The following is a 22,317-nucleotide window of genomic DNA, read 5'->3' on the forward strand; positions in this document are numbered from 1 at the left end:
CGCTAGGAGTTTTATAGTTTCTGGTCTTATATTTAGATCTTTGATTCATTTTGAGTTTATTTTTGTGTATGGTGTTAGAAAGTGTTCTAGTTTCATTCTTTACAAGTGGTTGACCAGTTTTCCCAGCAACACTTGTTAAAGAAATTGTCTTTTCTCCATTGTGTATTCTTGCCTCTTTTGTCAAAGATAAGGTGTCCATAGGTGCATGGGTTTATCTCTGGGTTTTCTATTTTGTTCCATTGATCTATATTTATGTCTTTGTGCCAGTACCATACTGTCTTGATGACTGTAGCTTTGTAGTAGAGCCTGAAGTCAGGAAGGTTGTTTCCTCCAGTTCCATGCTTCTTTCTCAAGATTGCTTTGGCTATTTGAGGGTTTTTTTTGGTATTTTCATACAAATTGTGAAATTATTTGTTCTAGTTCTTTGAGAAATACCGTTGGTAGCTTGATAGGGATTGCATTGAATCTATAGATTGCTTTGGGTAGTATACTCATTTTCACTATATTGATTCTTCCAATCCATGAACATGGTATATTTCTCCATCTATTTGTGTCATCTCTGATTTCTTTCATCAGTGTTTTATAGTTTTCTATATGTAGGTCTTTTGTTTCTTTAGGTAGCTTCATTCCTATTTTATTCATTTCATTGCAATGGTGAATGCAATTGTTTCCTTAATTTCTTTTTCTGTTTTCTCATTATTAGTGTATAGGAATGCAAGGGATTTCTCTGTGTTGATTTTATATCCTGCAACTTTACTATATTCATTGATTAGCTCTAGTAATTTTCTGGTGGAGTCTTTAGGGTTTTCTATGTAGAGGATCATGTCATCTGCAAACAGTGAGAGTTTTACTTCTTCTTTTCCAGTCTGGATTCCTTTTATTTCTTTTTCTTCTCTGATTGCTGTGGCTAAAACTTCCAAAACTATGTTGAATAGTAGTGGTGAGAGTGGGCATCCTTGTCTTGTTCCTGACTTTAGGGGAAATGCTTTCAATTTTTCACCATTAAGGATAATGTTTGCTATGGGTTTATCATATATGGCTTTTAGTATGTTGAGGTATGTTCCTTCTATGCCTGCTTTCTGAGGGTTTTTTTTAATATCATAAATGGATGTTGAATTTTGTCAAAAGCTTTTTCTGCATCTATTGAGATAATCATATGGTTTTTATCTTTCAATTTGTTAATGTGGTATATCACATTGATTTGTGAATATTGAAGAGGCAAGTTAAGTTTTAATCAATTAGTGGTTTAATCAATTAAATGGTTTCAGATTATACACTATACAAGTTGTAAGAGAACTTAATCTATTTAGTCAAGCAGTTCTGCTTTCATGCTGTCTTTCTTGTATAATTTTGTTATCAGTTATTAGGCACCTACTTATGCTTGAACATTCTCAATTATTAAGGATCTCCACATCTCCACTGGCAGCTTATTCCATGTCTGGAGAGCTCTGATCCTCAGAAGGTCTTATTTATACTGTGTCTAAATTATTCTCTCTGTAACCCATGTCTTGGACCAGGTTTTATATCTAACGCTTTACAGAACAGGTGTAATGCTTTGAAAAGGCTTTTATGTCCTTTGAGACTTACCTTGTCTAGGATAAATATTTCCAATTCCTTTAACAATAGTTAAATGATATAATTTATTAGCTCATATTGTTCTCACTCTTTCTCTTTTGAATATAAGCCTGAGTGTAGTTGATCTTTTTAAAAGGTGATGTCGAGGATGAGATATAGTATTACCTCAAACTGCACTGAGTAAACATATTCTTTGTTCTATATATTGTACTGTTGGTTCCACTACTACATTCTAGGATCCATGTTATGAGGGCAGAAAAGGGTCTTTCTCGAAAGACCCTTGGTTTTGTGTTCTTGACCCAGAACAAGAAAGAAAATTGTCTTGTAGTTTACAGCACTTACCGTGTGTGCTAATGTTAAATGTCATTCTGAGAATTGTACAGAAGAGAAAACTTAGTCTCAGATACATTAAGAAGCCTACACGAAGTGACACAGCTTGGATGTAGTAGAGACAAAATCTGAGCCTATGTTTCTTTGACTCCAACTTGTTGTTGTTCATTGGCTAAGTTGTGTCTGACTCTTTGTGACACCATGAACTACATGCCAGGTTTCCCTGTCCTTCACTGTCTCCTGGAGTTGACTCAAACTCATGTCCATTGAGTCAGTGATGCCATCCAACCATCTCATCCTCTGTCACCCCCTTCTACTGCTTGGTCATATTTTTCCCAGCTGTATTATAGTTGTTTTTAATAATATATTTAATACTAATATTCACTGTTATTCTTTCAATTTTGTGACTTTTTTCCCTTGGTCATTTTAACATAGAGCATCTTTAGTTCCATCTTCACATTACATTTTCTGGGGAGTTGTTAGCATCTTAGTTCAGGTAAGGGATATTATGGAATATTTTTGGACATTTTTTTCAATTGATGAAACAAAAAGATACCCTGCGGTTGAGGAGAATTCATAATTCTTCAATAATCATTATTTCATCTCACCAGATTTCTAATATTGGAGACTTTAATCCACTAAGGCAATATCTAGCTTGAGCCTTAAAAATTACATAAACAAACTCTAAGGCTTATAGCAAGTGACTCTAGATCAAACAAACTGCACTTTCTCCAGGGCAGCAGCTGTTTTCTAAATTTCTATCCATTTCTCATCACCAGCAGATGCTCTAACTCTCAGCATGACCATAGCAATACATGTAATTTGTGAGATAGTGTTCATTAGCAACAAATAAACAGATATCAATCCTTTTTCTCTCTTGGTGATACATTTTCTGGGCTTTTAATAAAAGAGTCAAAAAGAGTTTCACATGCATTTTGCAGATTCTAACATTCAGAAATTTTTTTGACTTCTTATTGGATTAGTATTAGTATGCTTCCCAGTTAGTGCTAGTGGTAAAGAACCCACCTGCCAATCCAGGAGATGTAAAAGACAGATAAGCCTGGTGGGCTATGGTCCATAGTGTCGCAGAGAGTCGGATATGACCGAAGCAACAAAGCACAACACATTAGTATCTCAACTTGATAATACTCAGATGTGGAGAAAGGTTTAAATGAAAAATTTTGCTTTTCAGTTTTTATTTTGTTTAATATTTAGCCAGTGGTTATTTAATAAGCAGAAAAAGAATCAAAGAAAAATTGTTCTAACATAGAGAACAAACATGATTGCCAAGGGGGAGGAGGAGAAGAGAAAGATGGACTGGGAGTTTGAGGTTAGTAGGTGCAAACTATTACATATAGAATGGATAAACAACAAGGTCTTACTGTATAAAACAGGGAATAATATTCAACATTCTGAGATAAACCATTATGGAAAAGAATGTAAAAAACAATGTATATGTATAACTGAATCACTATCTGTATAGCAGAAATTAATACAACACTATAAATCAGCTATACTTCAATAAAAAAGAAAAGTGCTTTAGTTTTTCAGTACAGTAAAATAGTGTTTTCTAGATTTAGCTTGATTTTCTGTATAAAAATCAGCTGTAATTAAAGAATTGGCTCAAAAGATTTCACAGGCTGGTGAATCAATTAAGCAGAATTATAGTGGTGTGGTTAGGAATATGGACTCAAACCAGACTACATGGCTTCAAACTCTAGCGCAAATGGGTTTCTTTTGGCCATGGGAAAGCCAATTTATCTCCTCTTCTCTTTTTCCTGCTTTGTAAAATGGGGATGATGATAATAATAGTACCAATTAGCACATATGTTTTTCTTGGGTGTATGCATGCTAAGTTGCTTTAGTTGTGTTTGACTCTTTGCCACCCTATGGAACATAAAGTGGGTTGCCATGCCCTCTTCCAGGGGATCTTTCCAACACAGGGATTGAACCTGTGTCTCTTATATCTCCTGCATTGGCAAGCGAGTTCTTTACTCCAAGCACCACCTCCTCTGCATTTTCACTGTGAGAATTTCTTTGGATAAACTACAAGTGATAGCAAAGTATAATTCTCGAATTGTCAAAGATGAAATTTTCATGCAAGTAGATGATGAGCAGGGGTAAAAGTTTTATTCAACAAAGAAGGAACTGGCAAAAAGCCAAAGAAGATTTCTAAGAAGAAATGAGAACCTGTGTGGATTTTGATAGAAGGAAAAGCTTAAATAAAGATTGCTCAGTTGCATGCCTTACAGGACAATTCAAACATGCATTTGAAGTGTGGTTTCTATCAGAGATAAAATCACTGCACCATCTCAGTTTCAGGTCAACATCTAATTTTATAAGAGCCCTTTTCAGTGGAAAATATTAATAGTAAGTTGAACATTCTCCATGAGTCAGATGACCCTTAAGTTCGTCTTCTAAACAAGGCCAGAATTCTGTCCTGTTTTTGTATTATCTTCAGGTTCAGAATATTTTCCTTTTGTAAGAATGAGCTATAGAAATATTTTAGGAATTGGATTCCACAATTTTAAGGCCTCTTTTGCTAAAATCATAGTGAAAAATTACCTCTCTCTTTAGTGAAGGATGAAAGTCAATATTGGCTAAATGGGAGCACAGAATTTATGCAGCACTGTTCATAGTGACAGAAGTTCACTTATTTGAAATACCTAATGTATTTTACACTGATGTTGATATACTTGTCTTTTTTTTTTGAAAGCCACTGGATTATGAAGAAAGCCATCAAGTGGTCCTGGAAATTGGAGTGGCCAATGAAGCTCCATTTACTAGAGATGTTGCACTCAGGATGACAACCATGAACAGAGCTGTGGTCACAGTTCATGTGAAGGATCAGGATGAAGGGCCTGAATGCAGCCCTGAAGTCCAGTATATACGGATTAAAGAAAACTCCGCAGTGGGTTCAAAGATCAGTGGCTATAAGGCATATGACCCTGAAACTAAAAGTTCCAGTGGTTTAAGGTACAAAGAAATCTATAACCACATACTTACAATGTATTTGTAATGATTGAGACACTAATATATCAATACATTTTATAGTGCTAAAATCATTTTTATTTTTTATTAACAGGTACAAAATATTGCATGATCCTAAAGAGTGGATCACCGTTAATGAAGGTTCGGGCTCATTAGAGACTTACAAAACTTTGGACAGGGAGGTTATAACTCCCAAAAATGATTTGTATAATATTACAGTCCTGGCAATAGATCAAGGTAAAACACGAGTTTTCATCTGGGATGTTATGGAAGAGTTAGAGAATAAACTGCAGTTATTTCTGGGCAGAATTACTCTTGTGCTATATGTGTGTGTGTGTGTGCTCAGTCTTATCCTACTCTTGGGACGCTATGGACTATAGCTCGCAAGGCTCCTCTGTCCATGGGATTTTCCAGGCAAGAATACTGGAGTGGGTTGCCACTTCCTTCTCCAGGGGATCTTCCTGACCCCAGGATCGAACCCGAGTCTCTTGTGTCTCCTGTATTGGCAGGTGGGTTCTTTACTTCTGCGCCACCTGAGAAACCCATATTCTTGTGTTGAAAGTGAAGTCTTAGTCGCTCAGTCGTGTCCTACTCTTTGTGACCCCATGGACTGTAGCCTGCCAGGCTCCTCTATCCATGGGATTCTCCAGGCAAGAATACTGGAGTGTATAGCCATTCCCTTCTCCAGGGGATCTTCTCAAGCCAGGTATCAAACCCAGGTCTCTTGCATTGCAGGCAGATTCTTCACCATCAGAGCCACCAAGTAGACAGAGTTCTTAGAAATTACTTTAAAGATTGTTTCTATTTATCTTAACCATAAAACAAGGTGAAACTGCTTGGTGGCATGAAACCATGCCTTCTTTATCTTTATGTCCCTAGCATGGCAACATCTTACAAGCCTATAGATCTCTGTGTCAGAGGGCAAGATGAAACTCAAGTCTAGGACTAGATGAAATGGTCTCACCAGACTCTTCTAGATCTCTTTATGTCTTTTTAAATTAAATCATTAAATAGCTCAGCTGACTATAGAGTTAAAATGATTTTTTCTTTACATTCTGTTCCTTAAGGAAACCCAGAATTTCTCAACCCTGGCTAACTATGAAAATAATTGGCGATGTTTAAAAGTAATTTCAAGGTATAGACACTATCTGAGACCAACTGAATTAAGAATCCTTGATCTAGGAGCCTGGACATCATATATATATATATATTTTTTAAAATCTGCCTAGATGGTTAAAATATGTACCAGGATTAGAAAAGTTTTTCTATGGTCACTTTACTCTTTCTGACATCTGTACCAAAAGGAACCCAAGGAACTAGAGAGTTTGAAATTCAGACATTTATTTTTATTTTTTGGTAAAAATTCTGGTTAAAGGTTTATCGGCAGTTATATCTGATACTATCAACAGCACAGTAGTCATTTTAGATGCTCTACAGGTTTCATTTATCCATCTACCTTCTTCTTTGCCATTTTCTCTAATTATCAGTTTATTTATTTAAAAAAACCCAGGAGCTTCCCTGGTGGCTCAGTGTTTAAAAAAAAAAAAAAATCTGCCTGCCAATGCAGGGTACTGGTCTGGGAAGATCCCACATGCTGTGGGACAACTAGGTCTGTGTGCCACAACTATTGAGCCCATGTACCCCAGAGTCTGTGCTCTGCAGCCAGAGAATCCATTGCAATGAGAAGCCCGTGCAGTGCAATTAGAGCGTGATCTTGGCTTGCCACAACTAGTGAAAGCCCACGTGCAAGCAATGAAGACCTGGCACAGCCAAAAATAAATAAATAAAATTAAAAAAATTAAAAAGTCCATGCATATTTAGAATCTAGCTGATTTTTTTTTCCCTTAAAAAACTGTGAACTACACTCAACTTTTTTTCTTTCTTCCTAGATGGTAGATCATGTACTGGAACCCTCGCAGTTAGCATTGAAGATGTGAATGATAACCCACCAGAAATACTTCAAGATTATCTAGTTATTTGCAAAGGAAACATGGACTATGTTGACATTTCGGCTATTGATCATGACAGTTCCATCAACGGTGCTCCATTTTACTTCAGCTTGGCAAACACTTCTCCAGAAATCAACAGACTATGGACGATCACCAGAGTTAATGGTATTTTATGAAAAATAATGATTTGTATGCTCTGAAATAACTGAGGATGGATTTACTGCTTTATTCACATGAAGCATAATGTAAAATGGATTCTCATGAACAGATTTTAGAAGGCTAACTTTAGCTTTTGCAAATACTGTATGGGGCCTGTGTTATATATTGTATTAATACATAAAATTAAAAAAAAACTCATAATTTTTATGAAGGCAATATTTGCATTTACAACAAAGACAAAAATCTTTGTTAAACTATGGGGCAACTTTGGAGAAGGCAATGGCAACCCACTCCAGTACTTTTGCCTGGAGAATCCCATGGACGGAGGAGCCTGGTAGGCTGCAGTCCATGGGGTCGCTAAGAGTAGGACATGACTGAGCAATTTCACTTTCACGCAGTGGGGAAGGAAATGGCAACCCACTCCAGTGTTCTTGCCTCGAGAATCCCAGGGATGGGGGATCCTGGTGGGCTGCCGTCTGTGGGGTCGCACAGAGTTGGGCACGACTGAAATGACTAAGCTTAGCAGGGGCAACTTATTATTAAAACAAATTGATTTTGCTGTGTTTTTGAAGTCACTACAGTAAGATGAAGAAAAAACAGAAGATGGGCACCTTAAATTTTAGTGAAAAAACTCTGGAAATGAGTTATCTGGGTATATGGAAAAGCACTCTGTGATGTTCTGGAAGGAAACATGGTAGGCTATGGACAGGGGCCAGCCACTGAAGCCTGCAGCGCAACCTCATACAATGGTAGTTTCTAGAGGCTGCAATTTTCTGTGTTACAGCCATAGATCACTACTGTTTTGTTACTATGCTATGCTCTTTCATGCAATTCGACTGTTGCATATGCTGTTCCTTCTGCCTAGAATACCTCCTTCCCACTTCTTTGTTGTTGTTGATTAGTCGCTGAGTCATGTCTGATTCTTTTGTGACCCCATGGACTGCAGTTCGCCAGGATCCTTTGTCCATGGAATTTTCCAAGCAAGAAAACTGGTGTGGGTTGCATTTCCTTCTCCAGAGGATCCTCCTGAGAAGGAAGGATTGAATCTGCATCTGCTGCTTTGGCAGGCGGATTCTTTACCACTGAGCCATCAGGGAAGCCCGCCCACTTCTAGCTTGGTATTAATTCATAATATTTATGGAGAACCTAATATTGACCTATTTTGTCTACATATAATCTTCATGTTGTATTATTATCTGTTTACATTTCTACTCTATTACATGACTTCCTCAGAACATTCCTAACCCATCTGTGTATTTCCAGCACCTAGTCCAGTGCTTAGTAGATACTAACTCCTTAATAAATGTTTGATAAACAAATATACATAAAAGAAGGAAAATACCAGGACAATAAGTAAGCATTGGTGTTTAGAAGGTTTTAGTAGGAATGCCGAGAGCTTGGCAGGAGGAAGGATGGAATCTGGTGGTGAAGGGCCTTCTATACCAGCCAGACTGACCTTTGAGAGTGTGCATGCAAGGCAGTGCTGTATTGGATTTATGTCTTTAAAGAAGTGACAGGTATAATAATTAGAAGGTAATCTGAAGAGGACAGAGTTGAATGGCAAGGAAAGTCAGAGGCTGCTGCACTAATATGAATGAATAAGACATGGATATGGCTCAGCTTGCGGTCTTGAGGGACGAGAGGGATTTGAAAGGTTTTACTTACAGCACAATATAATCCTGCAAAAGTTCCAAATAACCCTCAGTGGTAATTCACATTCCTCTGGGGAGCTTTGGGTCTGAGGTACAGCCAGAAATCTTTGAAGTTCTTACTAGCTCTAACAGTGCATTTAAGAAACACTTAAGCATTACAGATCACTTCCGGGAGGTACATTGCGGTATTTTGTCATTTCATTTATTACAAAACCCAAAATATTGTCATTGCCATTGAAAGTGTGTGGAGCTTTTGGCCAGTTGATAATATGGATCATTGAAATAAGGTAACAAGATCATGGGGGAAATATCACAGTTTGTATAAATTTGTGTTGTTAGGATATAACTATATCCATGTTGATGTGAGCCTACCTAGCCTGGGGGATGTTCATTAGCTTTCTGGTATTGAGATTACTTCCAGAGGGAAGGCATTATTAACCAAGGGTCTGTTGTGTTTTGAAACACTGTCTTATACCTAAAGACAGTGGACAGGTACGAGGAGGTAAATAAATAAGAGAATATCAACATAGGACATCTGTTACGTGTAACTGTTGGTGTTAATTTTTTATGAGTATCGTAAGCTGCTACTTTAGAGAAATGCTTAGAGTGTATGTCAAGAGCCAATCTAGCATCATTAGCTTGTTGATAAGGGAAGAGATAAGGGGATGTTAAATATTGCTGAAATGCTACTGGGTCACTGTAATGCCAAGTTATTTCTTTAAGCCTCTCTTCGAAAAAGTTACAGTGGGTGACATATATACGATGATATTAATGCTTGAAAAGGTTGAAGATCGTCATCTTTTTTCATCCATTTTCACGTGCAGGTGGTTCTTCGAGAATGATATCTTTAAAAAATAGAAGTGGTAAAACAAATTTTAAAGGAGGAATCCACATTCATTAAAAATATAATTCCTTTATTTTCTTTCAGATACAGCTGCCCGTCTTGCATATCAGAAAAATGCCCAATTTCAAGAATATTTCATTCCTGTTGCTGTAAAAGACAGAGCAGGGCTATCTGCAACAAAAACCTTGAGAGTGAACCTCTGTGATTGTACTAACCCCGTTCAATGCCGGGCTGCTGCACGGAGTGCGGACGTGATACTTGGCAAATGGGCGATCCTTGCCATACTTCTGGGCATAGCACTACTTTTCTGTAAGTCCCTTTACTTACCCAATGTTAACATAAAAGACAAATATGAGTGCAAGGAAAGGTCTTTAAAAACAAATCTTGACCAACCATCCATCAGACATGAGTCCCCTTTACAAATTCTTTTTGTGTTATTTTCTGAGTTCTGATTGCCTCTTTCTGTGAGAGGTAGCAAGATCCTTTTGGAGATCAGAGACTTCATACTGGGACAGAACTGTTGAAAATTCCTTAGATTGTGTCAAACCCGTCATGGTGTAGCTCTTATTTCTTGGTCCTCGTATTACCCCTTTTAAGGTCAAATCAAACAATCTAAAAACTTCTGCCACATGCAAGTCCACCAAAAGCCACTTGCATTTTACATCATTTCGTTTCAGTTACAGATTTGTGGGAGATGTTCAAATCACAGCAGTATTTCTTCTTGGGTGTACCCTGCCAGCTTTCTTAAATTCTGTTAACCTCCTTCTCACCAGTTGTGTAGTTTCCAATGGTGCCATGCTTTTTTCTTGTCTTTTCGTTTCCATCCAATCCTTCAGCCTATTTTAGCTGTTGTTCCTTTATTCTGTGATAGGACTAGTGGTTAAGAGTAAGACTCTGGAACCAGACTGTCTGGTTTTGGACTTTGGCTGTATTATTTTTAAGCCATGTTATATGGGGCAAGTTACTTTTTACTGTGCTTCAGTTTCCTCCTCTGTAAAGGGGATGACTGTAGTAGCTTATTTTCTTATTTATTTTAAAAAAAGTTTTATTTATCTATTTATTTATGGCTGTGCTGGGCGTTCGTCGCTGCATGCCTGGGGATTTTTCTCAAGTTGCAGTGAGTGAGGGCTGCGCTCTAGTTCAGAGCCCAGCTTTCTCATTGCGTGTATTCTCTTGTTGTGGGGCATGAGCTCTAGGGCATGCGCTTCAGTAGTTGTGGTGTGTGGGCTCAGTAGTTGGCACTCATGGGCTCTAGAACATGGGCTCAGTAATTGTGGCTCATGGGCCTAGTTGTCCCACAGCATGTGGGATCTTCCTGGACCAGGGTTTGAACCCATGTCTTCTGCATGGACAGGTGGATTCTTTACCACTGAGCCACCAGGAAAGCCCTATAATAGCTATTTTATGGGGGTAACACTGAAGATTCACTGAGTTAATGCATATGAAGAGCTTAAAACAGTGCATGGTACATTTTAAATGTGTTCATTGTTTTTCATCAACTCAACAAAATAAGTACTAATATATGTTGAAAAAGAGAAAGTGAAAGTCACTCAGTTGTGTCTGACTCTTTGCGACCCCATATACAGTCCATGGAATTCTCCAGGCCAGAATACTGGAGTGGGTAGCCTTTCCCTTCTCCTTACTAGCTGAGCCTCAAGGGAAGCCCAAGAATACTGGAGTGGGTAGCCTATCCCTTCTTCAGGGGATCTTCCTGACCTGGAGTCGCCTGCATTGGAGGCAGATTCTTTACCAACTGAGCTATCAGGGAAGCCCAGTATATGCTGAGTGCCTACTATATACTGGAAGTGTCTAGGTGCTTGGGTTTCATCAATGGACAAAGCAGATGAAAATTAACAAACCCAAAACAAAGTCTTCCTTGTGACAGTAAAGTGATAAATAAACACCCTGGAGGGAAAAGTAGAGCCAAATAATTAGGGTCTATAGTGGGGTAGAGTGTGTATGGGTGAGGGTGAGGTTGGATGTTAGTGATGGTCATTTTCAATAGGTGGTTGGGCCAGCCTAAGTGAGAAGGTTATCCTTGATGATTTTTGAAAGAGGTGAAAGAATCAGCCAAGAGCTTTGGGTCAGAGGGTAAAGTCAGTTCAGAGGCCCTAAGGTGAGGGAATGCTTGGAGAAATCAAGGAAGGCAAGGAGCTTGAAGTGGCTTGAGAGTAGGGGATGAGGGAAGAGGAGTAAGAAATGGAGCCAGAAAAGTAACAAGGGGCCACAATGTAACCGGTTGGTCCACTTTCCATTTCCTCCTCCAGGGGATCTTCTGGCCCAAAGAATTAAACCTGGGTCTCCTACATTGCAGGTGGATTCTTTTCCATCTAAACTACCAGGGGAAGCCCCTATAAAGGGCCAGATAGTATATATTTTAAACTTTGCAGGCCATCTGGTTTCAGTTGTAACCAATCACATCTGCTCTTGTAGTGAGAGAGCAGCCATAGAAAATACTTAAACCACTGGCATGACTGTGTTCCATTAGAACTTGATTTATGGACATTGAAATTTGAATTTCATATAGTGTTCACCTGTAATAAACTATTATTCTTTTGAATTTTTTCAGTCATTTAAAAATATAAAAACCACAGCTCATGAGTGATACACAGCATGGTGGGCTGGATTCAGGGCTGTAGGTTTGCAGTCCTTGGTATGAGGGCTTATTGAACCTTGTGAAGAATTGTGGTTGCTGTTGCTATTAGTTTTACTATCACATATTCTAGCTTCATACAATTATGAGGTAGAATGAGAATTCTGAATATGCAAGGTACAAAGTAAGTTTAATTAAGATACCTGGGGAGATAACTCTATTCTGGGGTGGGCAGTGGTAGGGGGAGAAGTCTGTTTTGTTATATTTTCACATTGGCAAACCATTCTTTTGTGAGTCAGTAAATCTCTTTAATTGGAGAAGGCAATGGCACCCCACTCCAATACTCTTGCCTGGAAAATCCCATGGATGGAGGAGCCTAGAAGGCTGCAGTCTATGGGGTTGCTGAGAGTCGGACATGACTGAGTGACTTCACTTTCACTTCTCACTTTCATGCATTGGAGAAGGAAATGGCAACCCACTCCAGTGTTCTTGCCTGGAGAATCCCAGGGACGGAGAAGCCGGGTGGGCTGCTGTCTATGGGATTGCACAGAGTTGGACACGACTGAAGTGACTTAGTAGTAGTAGTAGTAGTAAATCTCTTTAAAGTCTTTGTCTAAATAAATATAATTAATTAAAAAAAATTCATGATTTGAAATACTTAAATGGTGGGTGGAATTCAAACTCTTAAAGAGGGCTGTAATCAAAATATAAATATAATTACTTTAAATTTTAAAAGTAAGCCAAATCATGGCCTATTACTTTAGATGTTCGGTGTCTTATTTTCTTCTTGTGTATCTTAGGTAATAAGAAATAAAAGATGAGTATTTTATTCTGCTCATGTTAAACTTTTGTTTTTGTTTTTAACTCAGCTATATTGCTAACTTTAGTATGTGGAATTGTTAGTGCCAGAAATAAAAAAGCTTTTCCAGACGATTTGGCCCAGCAAAATCTAATTATATCAAACACAGAAGCACCTGGAGATGATAAGGTGGTAAGTGATTTTTTTTTAAAAAACGGATATTTATGTCTGAGTATTTTCCATAATTTCTTTAATTCATCTTTATGAAGTTACTACAAAATTTAGGAGTTAATTTATATTCTTAATTTGGTCAGATTTTGTAGGCGTAAATTTATCTGCCAATATTCAAAGACTTATGTAGTGGCATTTATTAAACATCTTACACCAGATATATTGTTTTAGTTATCTTTTTTCCATCCTCTCATGTTATGATTTACTACTACTGCTTTGATGTTGTGAATTTACTATGAGAGCAATCTTTTTGACTGCTCTCTACAACGTGTATTTTCAGATATTATTTGTTTATCTCACTCTTTGACCATTTATAATAGGAAAAACTTGCTGAGAACTCTCAAGATAAACTAAGAAAATATAAAAAAGATATATGTGTTTTAAAAAATGTATGTGTGTGGGGGACGGGGTTAGATTGGAAGATGACTGCCACTATTTTTTCTTACATATCTCTGTAGTGCTTGGGCCTATGCTTCTCTTTTTGGGGAAATATATAGACTTCCTATAAGGCATATTCTTCCCTCAAAAAGATTTCACTTTATGAAAAATTGAATCCACTCTTGTGGGAAAACTAAATAGGAGCATGACAGTAAACAGCACCTGTTTGGTAGGGTACAGGTGGAATTCAAAGATACTGGTGCTGCAAAGTATATTCATGATTTCTGGATCAAACCAGAGATCGCCTTTCTAGGCCTGGTGGAAGATTCACAGATTAGTCTGTAACTTAAAGAATAGGGAGGGTTTGAAAGTGAAGACATGAACAACAGCCTAATGAATGAAAAAAGGAGATGGTAAAGTTTAGGGATTATTCAACAAATAGTACACAAATTGATTTAAAATGGAAGAGATGATGTTCTGGAATAGAGATTTGACACTTGGATTAGGTTCTGGAGGAAGAGGATATAATAAAAAAGCAGTGGGAGATGAGACTTTTATATGCCACACTAAAGGGTTGTAGATTTATTCTCTTGATGAGGGAGAGCTAGTCATGGCTTTTCTGCATGAAGGTGGCATAATGTAAGTAGTGTGATGCTGAACTGGTGTGCTGACCAACAAGATCGGGAAGACATAGGACTGGGGAGGATAAATAATTGGGATCTTTTGGTAGTTTCAGCATGAGCTAGATAACTCTTCTAGAATAATGATTATGGGAAAATTGAAATATGGATGAATAAGAAATATTTTAAATGTATAAATAAGATTGTTGACCACCAACCATGGTGCAATGGTAAAGAATCCGCCTGCCAAAGCAGGAGATGAAGGAGATGTGGGTTTGATCCCTGGGTCAGGAAGATCCCTAGAAGAAGAAATAGTAATCCACTCCAATATTCTTGCCTGGAAAATCTTATGGACAGAGGAGCCTGGCAGGCCTGAGTCGATGGGGTTGCAATCGTTTAGTCATGTCCGACTCTTGTAACCCCATGGACTTTACAGTCCTTGGAATTCTCCAGGTCAGGATATTGGAATGGGTAGCCTTTCCCTTCTCCAGGGGATCTTCCCAACCCAGGGATTGAACCCAGGTCTCCCACATTGCAGGCAGATTCTTTACCAACCAAGTCACCAAGGAAGCCCAAAAATACTGGAGTGGGTAGGCTATCTCTTCTCCAGGGGATCTTCCCAACCCAGGAATTGAACTGGTGTCTCCTGCATTGCAGGCAGATTCTTCATCAGCTGAGCTACCAGGGAAGCCCAGAGAGTATAAGTCAAGGACTAGGGACTAAATCTATTTTATAAATGGAGAAATATTACAGGGTATCTCATGCAGGCATGTCAAACATAGATGAGTTATGATTTTGTCTGACGGTGGAAAGGAAGTGAAAGAAAAACAGTTGATAAGAAATATCTATATTCACCCTGAGATGTAGAAAAGGCCTGATATAAAGTCACTGTCCCTGGCTTATAGCTTCTGTCACATTGACTCTACTTTTTATTTTGTTATTTAAAAGTAAACAATCTTGAGTGCTCAGTCATGTCTGACTCTTTGTGACTCCATCAACTCTAGCTTGTCGTGCTTTTCTGTCCATGGGATTTTCCAGGCAAGAATACTGGAGTGGGTTGCCATTTCCTCCTCTAGGGATCTTCCTAACCCAGGGATCAAACCCACGTCTCCTGCGTGTCCTGCATTGGCAGACAGATTCTTTTACCATTACACCATGGTTGGTGGTAAACAATCTTATTTATACATTTAAAATATTTCTTATCCCTATTTTACTCATAGTAACTTCTTATTTTATGTCTAGGAATGGAATGACTGAGTTGCACTCACTGTTTTTTCTTTGCCATTTGATGCTGGAGTTGGTGGCGTTGATTAGCTGCTCCACTATAACATACTCACACCTATTTACCTGTTCTCTGTTACTAGCACTTCTCAAAAGGACTTGAAATTATTAATTTTATACCAGTGTATAATTTTAGGCATATTTTTACAAAATGCAACCATATTTCACGGTTTGTATGTAAACTTATTTTAATGCCATGAGTAAAGGTGGTAACTTCAGATCTGAGTTTAAGTCAAAGGCATTCACATGGGGTTACGAGTTGGGTGAAATATCAAAACTGAAAAAGTAAATCTGAAAATCCTTGATGTGGAGAAGGAGTTGCTGATGCCCCATGAGAACAAACTTCAGGGAGGTCCTTGGAGGTGGGTGGGAAGGAACCAAGATCAGAGAGAATGTGAAATGGCACTGTGGGTTCAGGTTTGATTTTAGTTTATTTCCAGTTCCCCTTCACTAGCTTCAAAATATGATCTCTGAACATGTACTTATAATGATTAAATCATGCTATCAAGAGGATTTGATAATAAGAATGTTTTTTTTTGGTAATAGAATTTTACTGTAGCAACAACCTAAGCGGAAAATATAGGGTAGCAGTGCCACCAAATGGCTACTTTTCAGTTCTCTTTACTTGTATTTTTTTCCTTAGGCAGTGAAATAAGATATATGGATCTATTTCAGATTCAGTAAATCATCTGAACTTGAAAATTCTTGCTTTGATAGAGACTTTGCCTATTAAATATAAAACATAAATTGGTAAGAAGATGACATAATGGTACCTATTTATACTGGGGGTGTTGTCATGAAAGTGAAGGTTTACAATTTGGACTGATACACCAAGATTATGATTTGCTATAACTCAAATTCTCCCCAATGACCTGGAGGGTTGATGTGCAGTTCCACCATTAAGTTAATGTTTAATCAAATCTTTTCCATTTCCAAACATTGTCTTGACTCTGACTCCCCCTAGATCCTTCCGTATTTCTTTTTCTTTGAAACTGATTTTTTTGAGAGAAAGATTTTTACTCAATTTCTCCAAGACTATAGTCCTGTTCACTCAGCACTCTGGAAATTTTCCTGACAAGGATCACCACTGGCCACTTTTTTACTTGACTCTCATGGGTGCTTACTTTATTTGAGCCAGTTCTTACCCTACTTGGATTTTTTCTGCAACATTGACCTTACCCTAATCCTCTCTTAGCTTCAGAGTCATGCCTGTTTAGTTCTATATTATCTCAGTGGTTATTCCAGATCAATTCTGTCACAGCTCTAATTCCTTTATCCACCCCTTAAAACATGATTTTTCTTGTCATTCTATTCTTAGCTTGTTTTCTTTCAGTCTGCAGTTTTCTCTGGATGAGATCACTTACTCCCATGGTTTCAGCTCCTGCTACATGGAAATGACTCCCAGAATTATACTTTAGCTCAGGTCTCTCACCTGAGCTCCAGACCACATTCTTATATACTCATCTCGGATAACCACAGGTTTCTCAAGTTTACCATGTCCAAAACTGACTTGCTCACCCTCCTCTCACCCACAAGTGCATCCTTCATTTCTGTGAATTATGCCGTCTGTCTAGCTGCACAAGCAGGACACATAGGAATAACTCCTGACCTTCCCTGTGCTGCCTCATCCATCTAACCACCAGTAAGCTTTCTATGGAGTCCATCCTCTTCTTTGAATTGTCACTGTTTCTACTTTGGTTTCTATCCTTGTCATTTTTCACCTAGAATTATTCTTGACTTCTCTGATATCCATGACACTAAACTTGTCTCCTTCATATTGTCTTTCACATTGTTGTCTAATATTATTTAGAAAAAATATGTCACTTGGGACTTCCAAGTGGCTTCTAGTGGCTAAGACTCCACACTCCCAATGCAGGGAGTCCAGGTTGGATCCCTGGTTAGGTAACTAGATCCTGCATGCTGCAAGGAGTTCACATGCTGCAATTAAAGATCCCACATGCCAAAACAAAGATTCCTTTTGCCGCAACTAAGACCTAGTGCTGCAAAAACAAAAGCAAAAAGTCCCCTGCCTGTTATTAATTCCCTATTTTGAGTCCCCATAGTCTTCAAACTCTGACAAAACGTGGCCCACTGGAGAAGAGAATGGAAAACCACTTCAGTATTCTTGCCTTGAGAACCCCATGAACAGTATGAAAAGGCAAAAAGATAGGATACTGAAGGAGGAACTCCCCAGGTCAGTAGGTGTCCAATATGCTACTGGAGATCAGTGGAGAAATAACTCCAGAAAGAATAGAGACAGGGCCAAAGCAAAAACAACACCCAATTGTGGATGTGACTGGTGAGGGAAGTAAAGTCCAATACTATAAAGAGCAATATTGCATAGGAACCTGGAATGTCAGGTCCATGAATCAAGGCAAATTGGAAGTGGTCAAACAGGAGATGGCAACAGTGAACATCGACATTTCAGGAATCAGTGAACTAAAATGGACTGGAATGGGTGAATTTAACTCAGATGACCATTATACCTGCTACTGTGGGCAGGAATCCCTTAAAAGAAACAGAGTAGCCATCATAGTCAACAAAAGAGTTTGAAATGCAGTACTTGGATGCAATCTCAAAAGCGACAGAATGATCTCTGTTCCTTTCCAAGGCAAACCATTCAATATCATGGTAATCCAAGTCTCTGCACTGACCAATAATGCTGAAGAAGCTGAAGTTGAATGGTTCTATGAAGACCTACAAGACCTTCTGGAACTAACATCCCCAAAAGATGTCCTTTCCATTATAGGAGGCTGGAATGCAAAAGTCGGAAGTCAAGAAACACCTGGCTGCTGCTGCTGCTAAGTCACTTCAGTCGTGTCCGACTCTGTGCAATCCCATAGACAGCAGCCCACCAGGTTCCCCCATCCCTGGGAGTCTCTAGGCAAGAACACTGGAGTGGGTTGCCATTTCCTTCTCCAATGCACGAAAGTGAAGAGTGAAAGTGAAGTCGCTCAGCTGGGTCCGACTCTTAGCGGCCCCATGGACTGCAGCCCACCAGGCTCCTCTGTCCATGGGATTCTCCAGGCAAGAGTACTGGAGTGGGGTGCCATTGCCTTCTCCGAAACACTTGGAGTAACAGGCAAAGTTGGCTTTGAAGTCCAGAATGAAGCAGGGCAAAGGCTAACAGAGTTTTGCCAAGAGAATGCACTGTTCATAGCGAACACCCTCTTCCAACAACACAAGAGAAAACTCTACACATGGACATCACCAGATGGTCAATACTGAAATCAGATTGATTATATACTTTGCAGCCAAAGATGGAGAAGCTCTATACAGTCGGCAAAAACAAGAATAGGAGCTGACTGTGGCTCAGATCATGAACTCCTTATTGCCAAATTCAGACCTAAATTGAAGAAAGTAGGGAAAACCACTAGACCATTCAGGTATGACCTAAATCAAATCCCTTACAACTATACAGTGGAAGTGACAAATAAATTCAAGTGATTAGATCTGATAGACAGACTGCCTGAAGAACTATGGATGGAGCTTCATGACATTGTACAGGAGGCAGTGATCAAGACCATCCCCAAGAAAAAGAAATGCAAAAAGACAAAATGGTTGTCTGAGGAGGCTTTACAAACAGCTATGAAAAGAAGAGATGCAAAAGGCTAAGGAGAAAAGGAAAGATATATCCATTTGAATGCAGAGTTCCAAAGAATAGCAAGGAGAGATAAGAAAGCCTTCCTTAGTGATCAATGCAAAGAAATAGAGGAAAACAATAGAATGGAAAAGACTAGAGATCTCTTCAAGAAAATTAGAGATATCAAGGGAACATTTTATACAAACATGGGCACAATAAAGGACAGAAATGGTATGGACCTAACAGAAGCAGAAGATATTAACAAGAGGTGGCAAGAATACACAGAAGAATGGTACAAAAAAGATCTTCATGACCCAGATAATCACGATGGTGTGATCACTCATCTAGAGCCAGACATCCTGGAATGTGAAGTCAAGTGGGCCTTAGAAAGCATCACTATGAACAAAGCTAGTGGAGGTGATGGAATTCCAGTTGAGCTCTTTCAAATCCTGAAAGATGATGCTGTGAAAGTGCTGCACTAAATATGCCAGCAAATTTGGAAAACTCAGCAGTGGCCACAGGACTGGAGAAGGTCAGTTTTCATTCCAATCCCAAAGAAAGGCAATGCCAAAGAATGCTCAAACTACCACACGATTGCACTCATCTCATACGCTAGTAAAGTAATGCTTAAAATTCTCCAAGCCAGGCTTCAATAGTACATGAACCGTGAACTTTCCAGATGTTTAAGCTGGATTTAGAAAAGGCAGAGGAACCAGAGATCAAATTGCAAACATCCATTGGATCATCGAAAAAGCAAGAGAGTTCCAGAAAAACATCTACTTCTCCTTTATTGACTATGCCAAAGCCTTTGACTGTGTGGATCACAATAAACTGTGGAAAATTCTGAAAGAGATGGGAATACCAGACCACCTAACCTGCCTCCTGAGAAATCTGTATGCAGGTCAGGAAGCAACAGTTAGAACTGGACATGGAACAACAGACTGGTTCCAAATAGAAAAAGGAGTACGTTAAGGCTATATATTGTCATCCTGCTTATTTAACTTATATGCATAGTACATCATGAGAAATGCTGGACTGAATCAAGCCCAAGTTGGAATCAAGATTGCCTGGAGAAATATCAATAACCTCAGATATGCAGATGACATCACCCTTATGGCAGAAAGCAGAGAAGAACTATAGAGCCTCTTGATGAAAGTGAAAGAGGAGAGTGAAAAAGTTGGCTTAAAACTCTACATTCAGAAAACTAAGATCATGGCATCTTGTTCCATCACTTTATGGCAAATAGATGGGGAAACACTGGAAACAATGACAGACTAATTTTTGGGGGCTCCAAAATCACTGCAGATGGTGACTGCAGCCATGAAATTAAAAGACACTTGCTCCTTGGCAGAAAAGTTATGACCAACCTAGACAGCATATTAAAAAGCAGAGACATTACTTTGCCAACAAAAGTCTGACTAGTCAAAGCTGTGGTTTTTCCAGTAGTCATATATGGATGTGAGAGTTGAACTATAAGGAAAGTTGAGTGCCAAAGAATTGATGCTTTTGAACTGTGGTGTTGGAGAAGACTCTTGAGTGTCCCTTGGACAGTCCATCCTAAAAGAAATCACTCCTGAATATTCATCGTAAGAACTGATGTTGAAGCTGAAACTCCAATACTTTGGCCACCTGATGCAAAGAGCTGACTCATTTGAAAAGACCCTGATCCTGGGAAAGATTGAGGGCAGGAGGAGAAGGGGATGACAGAGGATGAGATGGTTGGATGGCATCACCAACTTAATGGACATGAGTTTGAGTAAACTCTGGGAGTTGGTGATGGACAGGGAAGCCTGGTGTGCTGCAGTCCACGGGCTCACAAAGAGTCAGACACGACTGAGCAATTGAACTGAACTGATAGTCTTCAAGATTTTCTAAAAAATTTTAGCATAGCCTTTTATGACCTCTCCAGCTTCTCTCTGTCTCTCTAAACATCTGTGGTAACCATTCTCAACAGGCTATAATTGAGAACCCTCGAGGAAGTCTATTTGTGTTTGCATCTAGATCTTCTTGCAGATAATGTATTCTCCCATTTCCAATAGGAGTCCCTCGGCTTGGAGTTTCCCCAGTATGTCCCACTTAGTTTCTCTGAGCTTGAATTTTCATACTCTTCCTCTGTCCCTCTAGCATTCTGTGTTCACGTATGTGGTGGTGTAGTCACTAAATCATGTCCGACTCTTGCGACCCCATGGTCTGTAGCCCACCAGGCTCCTCTGTCCATGGGATTTCCCAGGCAGGAATACTGTAGTGGGTTGTCATTTCCTTCTCCAAGAAATATTCTCAGCTGAGGGATTGAACCTGGGTGCCCTGCATTGTAGGAAGTCTCTCGATTGCACAAAGATTCTTTACCAACCGAGCCACCAGGGAAGCCCTCTGATGTGTTCACCTATACATCATGGTAATCATTTTCCTAGAGTAATTGTCTGTTTTTCTGTTTCATTGGAGTAAGAGCTCATTGGGGCCACTGAGGGACCATGTCTCTATTTTTGCATCCTGACTGGGCACACAATTGAAAATGATGAATGTCTGTTGAATGAATGAATAAATGAATAAAAAATTTAGAAGTAAACAAGGTTTCTCCTTTGCCTCCTTTTGACTTTACTTTGAATCCATTTTCAACGGATATGAATTGTCTTCTTTTATTTTTTTTCAGTGTTCTGCCAATGGGTTTATGACCCAGACAGTCAACAACGCTAACCAGGGCTTTTGTGGCACTATGGGATCTGGAGTCAAAAACGGAGGGCAGGAAAGCATTGAAATGGTGAAAGGAGGACAGCAGACGCTGGAGTCGTGCCGCGGGGCTGGGCATCATCACACCCTGGACTCCTGCAGAGGAGGCACTGTTGAGGTGGAGAATTCCAGATACACTTACTCCGAGTGGCAAAATTTCACTCAACCCCGTCTTGGTGAAGTGAGTTTCCCTGAGCATTCTGTCTCTACAATTTAAATGTCCCAGTGGAGAACTTTAGGAAATTGAGATTAACATCTATTTTCAGAAACTTCTTTTTTGTATTCTCCAATGTATCTTTTCTCTCTCACTCTCTGGCTATTTTTGCCCCTGCTCTATGATTTTATTTCATTACTTAAGTTAAAAGATTTTATTTCATCTGTCACATTTCTCTTAATTTCTAAAATCTCATGAAAATTGGAGGAGTCTACTCTTCCTCACTAAAGTTACATTTCACTTTTAGGTGTGTGTTTATCTCACAAACTCTTTTCATATAGAAAAATAGAGGGGGAAATCTCATTCTTCACAATTACAAAAATCCCCAAGTCAATTCTGCATCTCTCTGTGAAAGCAAAGCATCTGTACAGAATTCTAGAATGAAAATGAA

General features: G+C 39.0%; 1 protein-coding gene across 2 annotated transcripts in view; it reads left to right on the forward strand.

The window, feature by feature from the left end:
- The window catches only part of DSC3 (desmocollin 3), a 56,392-nt gene that overhangs the window by 28,589 nt on the left and 5,486 nt on the right, over positions 1-22,317 (forward strand). For both annotated transcript variants that reach the window (XM_061399686.1, XM_061399685.1), the window contains exons 10-15: positions 4,622-4,881; positions 4,991-5,133; positions 6,786-7,010; positions 9,585-9,809; positions 12,963-13,084; positions 21,636-21,893. In XM_061399686.1, the coding sequence (XP_061255670.1) occupies positions 4,622-4,881; positions 4,991-5,133; positions 6,786-7,010; positions 9,585-9,809; positions 12,963-13,084; positions 21,636-21,893 (1,233 nt within the window). The remainder of the gene's footprint in view (positions 1-4,621; positions 4,882-4,990; positions 5,134-6,785; positions 7,011-9,584; positions 9,810-12,962; positions 13,085-21,635; positions 21,894-22,317) is intronic.

Source organism: Bos javanicus, chromosome 24, assembly GCF_032452875.1.
Source record: "Bos javanicus breed banteng chromosome 24, ARS-OSU_banteng_1.0, whole genome shotgun sequence".
Taxonomy (NCBI): Eukaryota; Metazoa; Chordata; class Mammalia; order Artiodactyla; family Bovidae; genus Bos; species Bos javanicus.